The 14,516-nt window shown below is 45.7% G+C and overlaps 1 protein-coding gene across 1 annotated transcript in view; it reads right to left on the bottom strand.

Moving 5' to 3' along the window:
- Pygb (glycogen phosphorylase B) overlaps positions 1–14,516 on the bottom strand; it is a 44,552-nt gene that overhangs the window by 18,847 nt on the left and 11,189 nt on the right. Inside the window, exons 2-4 of the mRNA XM_021177754.2 lie at positions 9,063–9,164; positions 4,423–4,501; positions 1,861–1,964 (exon numbers count right to left, since the gene is read on the bottom strand). Coding sequence (XP_021033413.1) covers positions 1,861–1,964; positions 4,423–4,501; positions 9,063–9,164 — 285 coding nt within the window. The remainder of the gene's footprint in view (positions 1–1,860; positions 1,965–4,422; positions 4,502–9,062; positions 9,165–14,516) is intronic.

The following is a 14,516-nucleotide window of genomic DNA, read 5'->3' as shown; positions in this document are numbered from 1 at the left end:
AACCCGCCAAGAATGATGTTACACCTGCACAGAGCTGCTATTAAGGTGGAAGCGGGGCCGGGGAGGCAGCCACAGTTAAACACTTGATGGGCAAGCACGGGGACTGGAGTTCAGATCCCCAGAATCTGCGAAACGCATAGATGGCCAGAATAGATTACTTGTAGGCACACACACAAATGAATTTTTACCTACACAATGTCAAAACCCATAAATACACATATTCATAGTGTGTCCACATGCATGCACGCATACACACACACACACACACACACATACCACAGTAGAAAATGAGAAAAATGGAGCCCACAATACCAAGGTGCAGAGATAGGGATGGTGGAACATTCCTGTAATTATTTCACTTGGTGATAGAGACAGGAAAACGAGAAATTCAAAGTGAACCTCAGATTCTAGCGAGTTAGAGGCCAGTTTGAGCTATATGAAGCCTTGTNTTAAAAAAAAAAAAAAAAAAAAAAAAAAGCAAGCCCTAAATTCCCCGGGGACTGTCCTAGGAGGTATCCCACAGGAAGGCAGAGAACACATCTCTCTAGAGGATGATGCCCTCTAGACAAGCCATATTCAAATCAGCCATTTCCCCAGACCTTGATCAGTGACTGTGCAAAACCCACTGCCATCAGCAATCTCAAATCTTGAGTGAAACAGGTGGGTTTTCCTCAGAACAAACAAACAGTCCCAACATGTTACTCGGAAGGGTTTGTTTGTTTGTTTGTTTTACTTTATTTTGCTTTGAGACAGTCTCATATAGCTCAGGCTGACCTCGAACTCAATCTGTAGCTGAGGGTGACTTTGAACTCTTGATCTTTCTGTCTCCTCCTTCTCTCACATTTTGGCATCACAAGAGTCAGCCACCATTCCCACCTGATAAAGTGCTAGGGAATGAGCTGCAACCTCCCTGATGGAATTGTTTTTTTAAATGGTTCTTTCACAGAAATAAGGAATCTCTATCTAGGGTGTGCAGGAAAGTGACACAGATCCAGTCGCTATCCATCTATCTCTTTAGTCCCAACAGGACACCTCCATCCATGGTGATCAATCCTGCCTTTGATACTATGGCAGCAGTCCCTGGTCTATCACTGAAACTTTTCAGTACCACGGCTGGTGTGTCCTATGGAATAATCCCAAAGACAGCTACAGAAGCAGCACCTTCCCAAACACAGGCAGCACCAGAGAGCTCTGCAGCCCGCAGCCTGCAGCCGCAGCCCTGCACAGCCATGCCTGCACTTGTTGCTATAATCGCTGCCTCAGTGGTGCTGAAGGCAGAGGATGGGCACTAAAGGGATAATAATTGCTTTTGTCCTAGTCTAGTCAAGGCTATTGTTTTGAAACAGGGTCTTCCTATGTAGACCTAGCTGGCTTAGAACTCAAAAAGTAAACCAGACTAACCTGTGGCAATCCCCCTGCCTCTGGCCTCTTGGGAGGGTCAGAGTTACAGGCATGAGTCACCATACTCACCTTTGCTTTTCTAGTTATCCAATTGTCCCAGAGGATGAACCCCAACAGCAATATCCTTACCCCATGTACAATCCATCCTGGACACCAGCACATGGCTTGTAGTGCCCTGCCTACCACTGTTAATGGCCCTCTCTGGGGTCTCCTGAAACTCAAATGAACCTGTGTATCTTCCCACATGATTTCCCTGTCACCATGTAGAAGCTATTTGCCAAGGACTCACATGGGACCAGCCTCTCCAGAGCTGCCTGCTTCCTGCTGCCCTGTGCTGAGAAGTAGCCAGCTTTCTCCGTGGAGTGCAGAACACACTCAGATGAGTTCACTCCAAGAGTTCACTCCCTTCCAAGTATGAACGGGGACTGGAAAACAACGGTCACACCTAAAGTCACCCACCTGCCAGCCATTGACAATTTTTTGGTTGAAAATCCCAAATTCATATCGGATTCCATAGCCGTATGCAGCCAGACCCAGGGTAGCCATTGAATCAAGGAAGCAGGCTGAAAAATATCAAATGACAAATCACAACCCATTAACAGACTTGACTGGTAGCAAGGTTCCACTGGGATTTGGCCAGGGGTAACCATAGCAACCCCGAGTTTCACAAAAGGGCACCCTGGAGTCCTCCTTACCCAAGAGCAGGGCAAGAGCGAGGACTCCCAGAGTTCATGGTCAGGTCCTTTCTCTGCCAACTTGCTCTGAAATGTGCACCCTCCATCTACAGCTCTGACAGCAGGGACTCATCTGAGCCTCTCTTCGTGGGAATAAGCCACAGAAACCAGGCCAGTGGTGTGCACTTCATGGCTCTGAATACTAAACACCCACTCCACAGCCCCACTACGGTCTGCAACATTAGCTGGAGCAGCGTGTCAGCAAATGGAGCTCTTGTTTTGTTCCGATCGAAACCTCTTGAGAGAGGCTGGAGGGGTGGTTCGGGGTTCAGTGGTTGAGAACACTGGCTGTTGTTACAGAGAACCCAGGTTGACTTCCCATCTCCCACAAGATGGCTTACAACTGTCCTTAATTCCACTTCCAGGGAAGCTGATGCCCTCCCTCTTCTGACCTCTGAAGGCACCAGACATGCATGCAGTGCACATGTATACATGTGATGCTGACAGAACACCCATATACACAAAATTATTTTTCATGAAAAATCAGTTTGGGGCTGGAGAGATGGCTCAGTGGTTAAGAGCACTGACTGCTCTTCCAGAGGTCCCGAGTTCAATTCCCAGGAACCACATGGTGGCTCACAGCCATCTGTAATGGGATCTGATGCCCTCTTCTGGTGTGTGTGAAGACTGCTACAGTGTACTTAAACAAATAAATAAATCAGTCTTAGAAAAATCAGTTTAAAAAAAAAACTTCCTGAGAAAGAAAGAAAATTGCAAGTGTTTTGAATAAAAATGCAGAAAGAAGCTGTGTTAAAATTTCTGACTTGGGCCGGGAATGATGGTTACACGCCTTTAATCCCAGGGGACATAGAAAGGTGGATCTTGGTGGATTTGAGGCCAGCCTAGTCTACATAGTGAGTTCCAGGCTAGCCAGCACCACACAGTAAGATCTTTTCTCAAAGCGGACAACCGGAAAAAAGGAAGGAGAAAGAAACCAGGGGGATAGTAGGAAGGGTGCCACGGGGAACACTAGCAGGTAAAATACATGTCTGAGTCACCAAATGCAAACACCAGCAAGGGAGAGGAATGAGGAAGGCCTGGACGCCTGTGCTGGACCCGTTCTTCTGGGAAAGATACTGACCAATCAAGCCATCCTGAACTAACACCAGGCCAGAGAAGAGGCAAGCAGGGAGGAGGGCATCCAGGTCCAGGCCATGCAGGGCAGGTGACAAGGAAAGGTGCTTGGCATCAGGGAACATGAAAACATCACAGCAGGCACCAAGGCAGAGGCGGGCCACCCCGAGATCAGAGGTGGGCTCACCAGGCTGTTGCAAAGCTTATTAAAGAACATTCAGGAAGGAACACAGGCTCCGAGTCAACAGAGTAAGCACAAGGCAAGATAGTGACGGCCACATGTCACGGAGGGTTGGGCGAAGAGTAGCTGAAGAGTGTGTCCAAGACACCAAGCCTGGCTAGACCCGAAGCAGGGTGAGGGAGGCAGGACAAGTCATTTCTTTTTTCTTTGATTTTTCAAGTCAGGGTTTCTCAGTGTAACCAGCCCTGGCTGTCCTGGACTTCCTTTTTACACCAGGCTGGCCTCAAACTCAGAGATCCCCTCCCCCAGTGCTGAGACTTCACCACTAGGCCTGGCTGCCAAGTCATTTCTTTATGTAGATTCAAGTAAAGTTTTATCTGAAAGAAACATGATGCTGTAGAAATCTCAAAGAATTTAGTTAACATGTGAAAAAACACACACGGACATTTTAAAGCATGTCTCAGTTTATCAAATAGCAACTTCCAGAAAGGATACTGAACATTCTCTCTCCCTCACCCCACCACGAAGCCAGATTGCTATTTCAGCTTCTATGGTTTGTTTTTGGTTTTTTTTTTTTTTAACCTAGCTTGTACAGCCCCTAAAAGTCTGTAAAATATTCAAAGAAGTAAATGTCACTTGGGCATGCTCTCAAATGTGGTAGCCATACAAAGCAACATGGCCCAATATTTGGCCCTATTCTAACAAAAGCCATCAGCTTATTGGCTGGAAGCCATAGCCTCACTGGGCATGGGCAATACTACCAAAGCACTGGCTTTTGAATCCTAAAAGTGTTAGGGGGATGGGTGGAGGAGCCATGGGAACCTTCTTGGCACCACTGACCCAATGCTGACAAACATGGCTGGAAGAAAATGTACATTTTCTTTTTTTTTTCTCTCTCTCTAATGATAAAGATTTTGACACAAACACGTTTGCCCATGTGTCTGAGGGAGATAGGTGGGTGTCAGAAGCACATGTGACACTGGCCTTTTCCTGTGATCTCCCACCAAGTCAGCAGGATGCAGAGCAGCTTACCTGCCAGGCGCCCCAGGCCGCCATTCCCAAGGCCAGCATCTTCCTCTATCTCCTCTAGCTCCTCCAAGTCCAATCCCAACTGCAAACCAAAGCAGAGGTGACATTTCAGTATTATTTACTACGGCCCCTCCAACAAGCTGAAAGCATCTAAGTCTTGAGTCTGATTTCTTTCAGACTGAAAATTCAACGGTACAACTTAATATTCATCAATACACAGAAGTGAAAGTTCTCAGGTATCTCACAACCTACTAACGGTAACCATTCAAAATTCAATGTATCTCGTGTGGTATGGTGACCCTTCCTGTAATCCCAGCACTCAGGAGGCTAAAGCAGGAGGGTTCCCAGTCCAAGACTGGCTGCAGCTACACATACAGTAAGATCCTTAAAGAACAAAGAAGAGCTCAATAGTTATAAATACGTCATAACGCCAGGCTACCAACCAGCTTACAGTGAGCAAGTAAGCAAATTCGACAAGCTGCTAATTATGATTTTGATGAAATCCAATGTACCTAGGTATACACCCATATTCTTTCCTTCTTTTGAAGATTTGTGTGTGTGTGTGTGTGTGTGTGTGTGTGCTCACGCGTGCATACACGCATATATGCTGTGTATGAACAGATGCTCACAGAGGCCAGAAGAGGGTGCCTGATCTCCTGGAGTTGGATTTACAGAGGGTGAGGAGCCATTTCATACACCTAGAACTGAACTTGGATCCTCTACAAGAGCAGCAAGCACTCTTAACCACTGAGCCGTCATCCCACACCGTCACCCCACACCCAAATCCATTCCAAAGCAAGAAAGCAAAACAAAACAAAAACCAAAAGCATAGGCAATAAGAAAATCAAACAAAAGAACTGCATAACATTTCTAAACTTTTTGAATTAAAGGACACCATCAACAAAGTGAAAAGACAACTTACAGAATGGAAGGAAAAAAATGTGTAAGCCGAGTGAGTATCTGATAGGAGATTAGTATCCGGAATAAACAGAGACATCTAGAAACTGAGTCTCAAGAAACAAGCAACCTGACTCAAACGTGGGCAATGATACTTAAATTGACTGAGCTCCAAAGGTAAACAAATTCCCACTAAGCACAAGAAATACACTCACCACCACTGACTTTCAAACAAAGGCAAATCACAGGCACCAGGGAGTTGGAGCTGCCACTCAGAGGGACACTTGCTTGGCACACCCAGAAGTTCTAGTTCAAGGCCCAGCATCACAAAGGAGAAGCAGATGCTATAGCCATAGCCACCACACTTCTAGCTATAGACTCAAAGCTACTGACTGCAGGCTCTGCGAGTTGTACCCTTGTGGTCATGGCACCATTATCCGTGATGTCAGAAGGCAGGAGCAGCCATGTTCATGGACAGATGAATAAGGGAAACATGGCACACACATAGGATAAAGTATACTCAGCCTTGACCAGCAATGTGGGGAGATCCAGGACCCAAGGAGAGGCAGAAATGCTGAGATGATGGGGGGTGGGGGGGAAGTAGCGCCTCAGCTTCTCTGGCCTCACTGATTCAGCTGCTGACTGAGAGAACTGTGTATCGATCATTTAATGCTTACAACCTAATGTCTTTGCTTTTGCAAGGGAATTCCGTTTACTCTGTATTCCGTTGGAACTACTTTGGGGGAGTATGTGTTCCTACAGGATACAGCCAATTACCTACATAAAAATATGTATAAAGTTGTTCCTTTATTGAAAAAGATGAGAGCAACAAAGGACCAGCACACACTGCCACACAGGTGACCCTTCAGGACACTGTGCTAAGGGTACCCTGTAGTTTCACTCATGAGATACCCAGAAGAGCCAAATGAAGAAACATGAAGAACAATGGTGGCTTCCAGGGGCTGAGTTGGGTAAGGCATATTTTGGAAAGTGTACAGGTTCTGCAGATGGGTGGTGGTGATAGCTGCAAATGGTGTGAATGCCCTAAATGCCGTTCACTGTACACAAAGAATGGCTAAGATGGGAAACTTAATGTAATACAAACTTTCCAGCCATTATTTTAAATTCAAGAAGAGATTTACCCTCAATGTGCAGGCTTTTTTCTGGGCTCTTGGCTATTTGGTGGCTGATATATGTGACTTTCTGCCAGCAGGACCCAGGCTTGGTTGATTGCTGCTTTACAGTAAGTTCTGGAATTGGGAAGTGTGAATCTCCTACCTGGTTCTCTTGGAAGTCCACCCAGATATGCAGATTATCTTATCAGACTCTGAAGAAACTGACTGGGATTTTGAAAAGGACTGGATTAAATCTACAGATCACTGTGAGAGCTCTGCATCTTAACAAGCCTAGGTCCTCCAAGCTGTTAACAAAAAATGTCTTCATTTTTAAACCTTCCTGAGTTTCTTTCAACTTGCTTCTAGAGTATAAGCTCTGCATTGGGGTGGGGCAGGGGTGGGTGGGGTGCATTTTTTTGTTACATCTACACCTGCTTTATTCCTTCTGGTGCCACTATAAGCGGAACTACCATCTTGGGTCCACTTTGGATGTTAATCAGCAGATATATTAAGATATTGATAGTTTCTGCAGATCAATCCTATATCCTGAAAACCCGAGGTACTCCCTGGCCAGCTCTAATATTTCTTTATGGATTTCTTACAATTTTCTAGTTCATGTCATCTGTGTGTTGATGGCTTTACCTCTTTCTAATCTGGAGGCCTTTCATTTCCAGTTCTTGCCTATCTACCTAGCCAGAACATATTACTGTAGGACACTGAGACCCATCGTGAGGAGACATCCTTGTGCTGTTAACATAAGTGGGGACACACGGGGAGGAAGACAACTCTATACGATAAATCCGTTTCCAACAAATAAACCATAAAACAGAGGAAAAAAAAACAAAAACAAAAAAGAGATACATATAAGCTAAAAGACATTTAGGAGGTGTCTCAATCAACTTCAAGTATTCTGTTTTAGAAGTTCTAAGGTAATCTGGGGCTGGAGAGACAGTTCTTCCAGGACACTGGCTCAGTTTCCTACATCCACAGGGTGGCTCATAGCTGTCTGTAACTCTAGTTCCATGGGATATGATGCCCTCTTCTGGTCTCAATGGGCACTGCATGCAAATGGTGTACAAAAAACCCATATGCATAAAAAAACCCAAAAACCTAAAATTAAAAATTCATTTGGGCAGTGATGGTGCACACCTTTAATTCTGGCACTTGGGAGGCAGAGGCAGGCGGATTTCTGAGTTTGAAGCCAGCCTGGTCTACAGAGTGAGTTCCAGGACAGCTAGGGCTACACAGAAAAACCCCTGTCTCAAAAAGGAGGGGAAGTGGGAGAGAGGGAGGAAGAGAAGGAAGAAGAGGAAAAAGGAGGATGAGGAAGAAGAGAAGGAGGAGGAGCAGAAGAAGGAGGAAGAGGAGGGGGAGGAGGAAGAGGAAGAGGAGGAGGAGAAATTCTAAGGCATTCAGAGCAGTTAGATGGCCTGAGAAGCGTCATCACAGGGTGGGAGTGTCTGAGTCCTTGTTTTCTAGAGATCATATTGACGCCCTGAGTTAAAGCTGATGAGAATACTGTTCATATGTATTCAAACGTTTCTGTAACTGTTCTCCAGAGCGCTGTTGATAAGCGGATTCAGAGGAAAGCGGTTTCTTCTCAAGTCCTAGCTGTGAGAGTACAGCCTTGACCTTGAGAGGAGGTGACTGGATCGCAAAAGCTGTGTCCTCAGGAACAGGCTGAGCCACTGATGAAGACACAGGCTGCGTAAGGACTACCAGGGGAGGTCTAGTTAGAGGAAATGGGTCCCTGCGGGGAAGGCACCCTCCAGAAGTGCGTCTTGCCCCTGTATCTCTGTCCTTGATTGCTGGCTCTGGGAAGCGGGCAGCCGACTCTGCCACATGCTCACCTGGAAAGTGGCTTCATCCCATGCAGGGCTTCCTGTCTCAGGCCACTGAGACTGGAACCGAAATGGATCTTTCTTTCTTTAGATTTCTCTACATTATTTTTTCATAGCAATAGAAAGGTGACTAACATCCTTAGGAGAGAAGGTGGTCTCCAACAAGACTTACACCCATGCTGGACTTATGTCCCTACCAGGCCCCCAAACTCCTCATACCTAAGCTCTGAACAAAGCAGATGGGGTGCTGCAGCAACGTGGGGGGGGGGGTCCACCCCTCTCTAAAGACCTTCATGTACCCATGTTGCAAGGTCTCACTACAGAACTTCCCCATCTGAGACCAGCGTTCCAGAGGAGAGAGGAGAGCGAAGAGAGACTGGGAGATAAGCACAGCTCTGCTGAGGCTACAAACGACCTGTGTAAAATTAGGGCAGAGAAAATGCCTGAACAGTTGGCTTCTTCCATGAGAGGAGGTACTTCCTTCCACACCTGCACAGCACAATGAGGTCAGGAGGATGTCTGAGGATCAGAGAGTGAAACCAAATAGATCATGACATATTCAAAACCTACCCCTGGACTGGGAGAAGGGAGTACATTTCTAGAAACTTCTAAACCACAGCATCACCACTCAAACCAGTGTTCTCATAATAATCCCATTTATTATCGTCCCTTACAGTCTTACGTTCTCCCCTTGAGGAAGGGACATGCTCCTTCCTGGCAGGGTAAAACACTCCAGGGCACAGGTGTCCTAATGCCAGCGGTCACTCTTCAGGGGACAGATTAAACACACCTGATAAGTGGCTTCGTCGCATGCAGTCTGAAGGCCCAGGTTCACCATGGTATTCTGCAGCGTGCGGCCCATGTAGAATTCCAGGGAAAGGTAGTAGATGCGCTGAAGACAGAAAACAAAATCTTAGTTTCCCATTCTGTCCGCAAACAGGAGACGCAGCAGGGAGGGAGTCACGAAGCCCCCAGGTAGGACTTTCATGGGAACCCAATCCTGACACCTTACTGCAGAGTAGCTGTACTCTCCTGAGTCTCCAGTGCACAGAACGGATCTCCTCTGACAGAGGAGTTAGGTCATCCTAGAACCTGAGAACAGGCTTCTACAGCCGGCAGATCCCACAGTGAGCTAGGCTGGCCTCTCACCAGCTGTGTGCCCTGAGACAGGCTCTGTTCCCAACATGAGAGAAAACAGCTTACAAAGGAGGAAATGTTTCCAAATATTAAATATAAACAGGCCATGGTGTGTGTTCTTGTTGTTCCAGCTGCTTGGGAGGCTGAGGCAGGGGGATGGACTAGAAATGTGAAGCCAACCTGAGTGACATGGTGAGATTGATTGTCTCTTAGGGTGGCTTCTTAAGCCCACCAGAAGCAGACAATAAACAGGAATGCAGATGTTGGCCACCCTAGTAAAGACATCATTCCCTCAAAGCAAAGACTGGTTTTTGCTGGCCGTGAGGTATATTTCCTTGGTATGAGGTGTGGTGTGTGTGCTTGATTTAGTGAGGTGTTTTAACTTGGACCGTGGCCACACACAGTGTTACCAGCCATGGCCACACACAGTGCTACCGGCCTCAACAGGTTCTAGGAGCTACTGTCAAGACTCAGAAATCAATACCACACCAACAGGTGCTGACCTGCAGAGACATCTTGGAAGGCACTTCAGAACTGTACATTCCAAGACAGGGGATGGCTCTTAGCCAAGTTCCCTTGTCTACCTGGTCAGAGTCCCCCAACGACAACGATGATGCTTCTGTCTTCTTACTGACATTCTGTGAGCCACGAAGCACTGACTCCTTAACAACAAAGACTGACACTGACTGACTTCTGTTACACCCTGCCCTCTCCCTCAGGCCCACTCAGCACTGCAGAGAACCCCTACAAAAGGTTGCTGAGTCTGTGGGCCAAGGCAACTTTACTGCAGGCTATGCCGCACTGTCTAAGGATTCCCTTAAAAACTGGCTTCTCGACTGGGCGTGGTGGCGCACGCCTTTAATCCCAGCACTCGGGAGGCAGAGGCAGGTGGATTACTGAGTTCGAGGCCAGCCTGGTCTACAAAGTGAGTTCCAGGACAGCCAGGTATACAAAGAAACCCTGTCTCAAAAAAACAAAAAAACAAAACAAAAAAACAAAAAAAAACCTGGCTTCTCCATAGAGTTCTTTAACAAATTGTTTCTTATCTCTCAGAAAACTGCTTATACCTGCACCTCCTTCTGCGCTGTGCACAGGGTATTTAAGCTGTAACCATTTGCCAGTATGTCTCATTCTAGCATGTGCTAGCAAAAGTAGGGCCTGACTGGGCCTGGTGCTTAGTAGGGAGGCTGAGGCAGGGGGACGCCACTTTTAAAACCTGTCTGGGTAACTCAGTGGGTCCCTGGGACAAAAGGACTGTGATTAAAAACTCGCAGATAGGGGCTGAGAGATAGGCAGTTGAGAGCACTGGATGTTTTACTAGGATCTGGGTTCGGTTCCCAGCAACCATACCATGGCTCATAGCTGGCTGTAACTCCAGTGCCAAGGAATCTGGTGCCCTCTTCTGGCTCCTGCAAGCACCAAGCACAAATGCAATATCCTTACATACAACATTCATACACACATTAGATTTAAAAAGCTCAGGCTATATAGCTCAGGGATTGTATGAGGCCCTGACCTACATGCATGAGGCCCTGACCTACATGTATGAGGTAGTGGGCTTAATCCCTGCTACAAAGAAAGACTAGGGAGGACAGAGGACTAGACAGGCTGACAGATGCCAAAGGCTACGAGGACAGTGTTTGGGCGGGTAACAACAAAAAGCTATGGATGGGCTTATCAGTGTGATAACTGCAGTGTTCTTGATTGTGTTGCTGAATGCACGAGCCTGTGAATACTCTTCCCCCACTTGCTCCCTCTCCAGCTCCTTTCTCCCACATTTTCAGATCAAACGAGGACCTCCCGTACACTAAGCAGGGCATGGGAGCACTCAAGAGGCAGAGGCAGGTGGATCACTGTGAGTTAGAGCCCAACCTGATCTATACAGCTGAGTTCTAGTACCGCCTGAGTTGCATGGTAAGTCCTTGCCTCAAATAAGTAAGTAAGTAAGTAAATAAATAAATAAATAAGCAAGCAAATAAGAAAACAGCTAATGAATGGATGGATGGATGGATGGATGGATGGATGGATGGATGGGTGAATGAATAAGTAAAAAGGAAAAGAAGCCAATACTATGGGCAGCAAAGTTAGAAAATGTCTCAAATGCCACTTACAACCCAGGGGTGGTAAGGGACAGACATCCACTGTGAGCCCACTTCACAGCTCTACAAATGTCCAGCGCCTACATGTTCTCACAGCAGATGCTCACGAGCAAACACACCTCAATGTGATCTTTCTCACTCAAGGACACACTCAAAAAACACCTTAAAAGAATTCTCTTAGCACACTCTCGGCAGTCCCAGGGGATGGTGCTCACCTGAAAACCAGGCAGGAAGATGGGACAGGAAATATAATAGACAAAACCACACAGCATCTTCCACAGAATGCAAGTTCATAAGTGAAAACCACCCCATCCCACTCCAAACATCTAGAACCACAAAGGATCCAACTGAGAACAGACGAGAAGGAAAAACAAGAGACAGAGGAAAATAGAATCACATCTCTGGTCTCTTGGAGCACCTGCACAAGAGAGTACACACACACACACACACACACACACACACAATGTGAGTGTAGAAGTATGGTCCTATAATTCCAGACTCGGGAGGTAAAGACAGAAGGATCACAAATTCAAGGTACAGCAGGTTGAGAAGAAAAGGATTAAGGGTCTCCCCTTACCCAATGTGGGCAGAGTTGGTGTCCCAGAACAGGAAATAAAATGTCAAAAGGAGACAATTCCAGAACACTAAAGTTAACCATTGAAAAAATATATTAAAAAATCACAAAGTTAGAGTCTGGTCTCTGCTCCCCCATTCTTTGTTTAACTCAATGAATTAATACTGAATTTCTATCCAAATTTCAGTCTCTTTTAAACGACCGAAACATATTGCAGGGTCACGAGCAAGTCCTTGGACAGCTCTAATCGCACCTGCTGTTAACAACTGGTTCACGGTGCACTGCTTCTCGCCTTTTAATCACCTTATGCTTTATTTGCAGTACAATTGAGCCACCTTATTACTTTATAGCTTTTCCATAGTGCAAAGGAAGCCACAAGTCCTGTCTGGGCGAGGCTTATTAACAAATGTGAACACCTACAGAATTCAGCTATATCCCAGCTGCCTGGGGAAATACTGCATGCTCAAGGTCCACACAGCAATTCTTTCTCATTACATACCGAGTACATAGCGTATTCCCAGCCTTATCTAAGCGTGAGCACCTCCGAAATTCTCAGCGGATGCCTAAAAATATACTCTACTTGGGTCGAGCACCTCTTATCTGACATTTTCTTTTCTTTTCTTTTTTTGGAGGGGTAGGAGTGGGAGTGGGAGAGAGAGATGTTGGACTAGCCAAGTCTATGCAAATATTAAACTCCAAAATCTAAAAACACTTCTGGTTCTATGCATTTGTGATATTGTGTCAACTAATATGTACCATGTTTTTTCAAAATATTTGTGAGTATGTATATATGTATGTATATATATGTATATGTGTACTTAATTTATACATAGCAAAATGAAAAGAAAATATAATATTGTTGTTTGATAATAACAAGAAATACATTCTAGTGATTATGGTGCCTCTCCAAAATATATTACTTTGTAATACATATCAGCAACCCCAACATATTCTTTTTTTTCTTTCCTTAGGTCAAGAATGTTCACCTGTTTGTGTAAAGGAAGCTCTGTACAGCTTCTATTTGACGTGAAAATTGCCAGCACTATCCTGTGTTTTGGGGCCAGCCAATAAAGTAAGTCACTTGAATACACTATGATCCTGAAATTGTCCACATGACAACTACAAGCACCACAAAGTGACCAAAGGGCAGCTGGAATATGCTGGACAGAGGGATGACTTATAACACAGGCAAAGCAAGGAATGGATGCAGGAGCCCATTGCAGTCCTCTGAGCAGTATACAAATGGAAGCTTTTGGTGTTATCAATAGCGGAAATGAATTACCTCCTTTTGACTTATTAGTCAGAGTGGTCACATAGATCTGTTTCCTAACCATTATAGGCCATTGCTCTTTGGTTACACACACACACACACACACACACACACACACACACACACACCAAGAACCTGATAAATAAATAACACCTATTGCTGAAGATACCACAGACTTGAGTTATGGGACATGGAGAATCAAGCTAGTACCAATTGGCAGCTGCATGCCTACTGGCTTTCATAGTGCTGGGCACATCAGTAAGCTGTCCCCGAAGTTCTTAGCTTTACATCAGGGTGCTCAGCTCTCATTAAGACAGTCTACACCACATCCACTCCCTCCCAGGCTCAGAGACCATCATAGAAGAGGGAGCAGAATGAGTTTAAGTTCAAATGGTCTGCATTGAAACATTGTTCGCTGGACATGAAAGAGCTGCTAGATGCAGGGACTCCCAGAAGCTGTGTCTGCATGCACAAGCATTGCACAATCAAGCCAGCCACAATCCTAGCACAAACACGGGGGAGGACTCATGAAATCCCACCCGACTGAAAAGATATTGGCAACCGATGGCTGCTGGGGGTAGGTGAATATGTTTTTCTCAGAGATGCTCCCCCTGAAAGGCTACCCATATTTCCATAGATGGTCCTACACCTCTGTACATATAGATAGTACAGAGTACTTAGATAGTACTTAGTGGACTTGGTATATCTTTAAAAAAAAGCACATGAAGTTAAGAGGGAAAGATGGGTAGTGGGGGACCAGGAGGAGGGACTGCCAACTGACTTGATCAAAATACATTATATGAATAAATGAAGCTAACAAGAAGAAAAGCCTTATGGGGCTTATTTCTAGAACTCTCCATTTAACATCTAAAGATTGCAGTTGAATAAAGGTAACAGACTTGGAACGCTCAGTGGTTAAGAGCACTGACTGCTCTTCCAGAGGTCCTGAGCTCAATTCCCAGCAACCACATGGTGGCTCGCAACCATCTGTAATGGGATTGCATGACCTCTTCTGGTGTCTCTGAACACAGCTACAATGTACTCATATACATACAATAAATAAATCTTTAACAAAAGAAAAGAAACAGGTGCACGCCTCTGCCTTTAATCCCAGCACTCGGGAGGCAGAGGCAAGCAGATTTCTGAGTTCGAGGCCAGCCTGGT

The sequence above is a fragment of the Mus caroli genome, chromosome 2 (genome assembly GCF_900094665.2).
Source record: "Mus caroli chromosome 2, CAROLI_EIJ_v1.1, whole genome shotgun sequence".
Taxonomy (NCBI): domain Eukaryota; kingdom Metazoa; phylum Chordata; class Mammalia; order Rodentia; family Muridae; genus Mus; species Mus caroli.
Note: the sequence above shows the minus strand (reverse complement) of the source record. Positions and strands in the feature narration are given on the sequence as shown.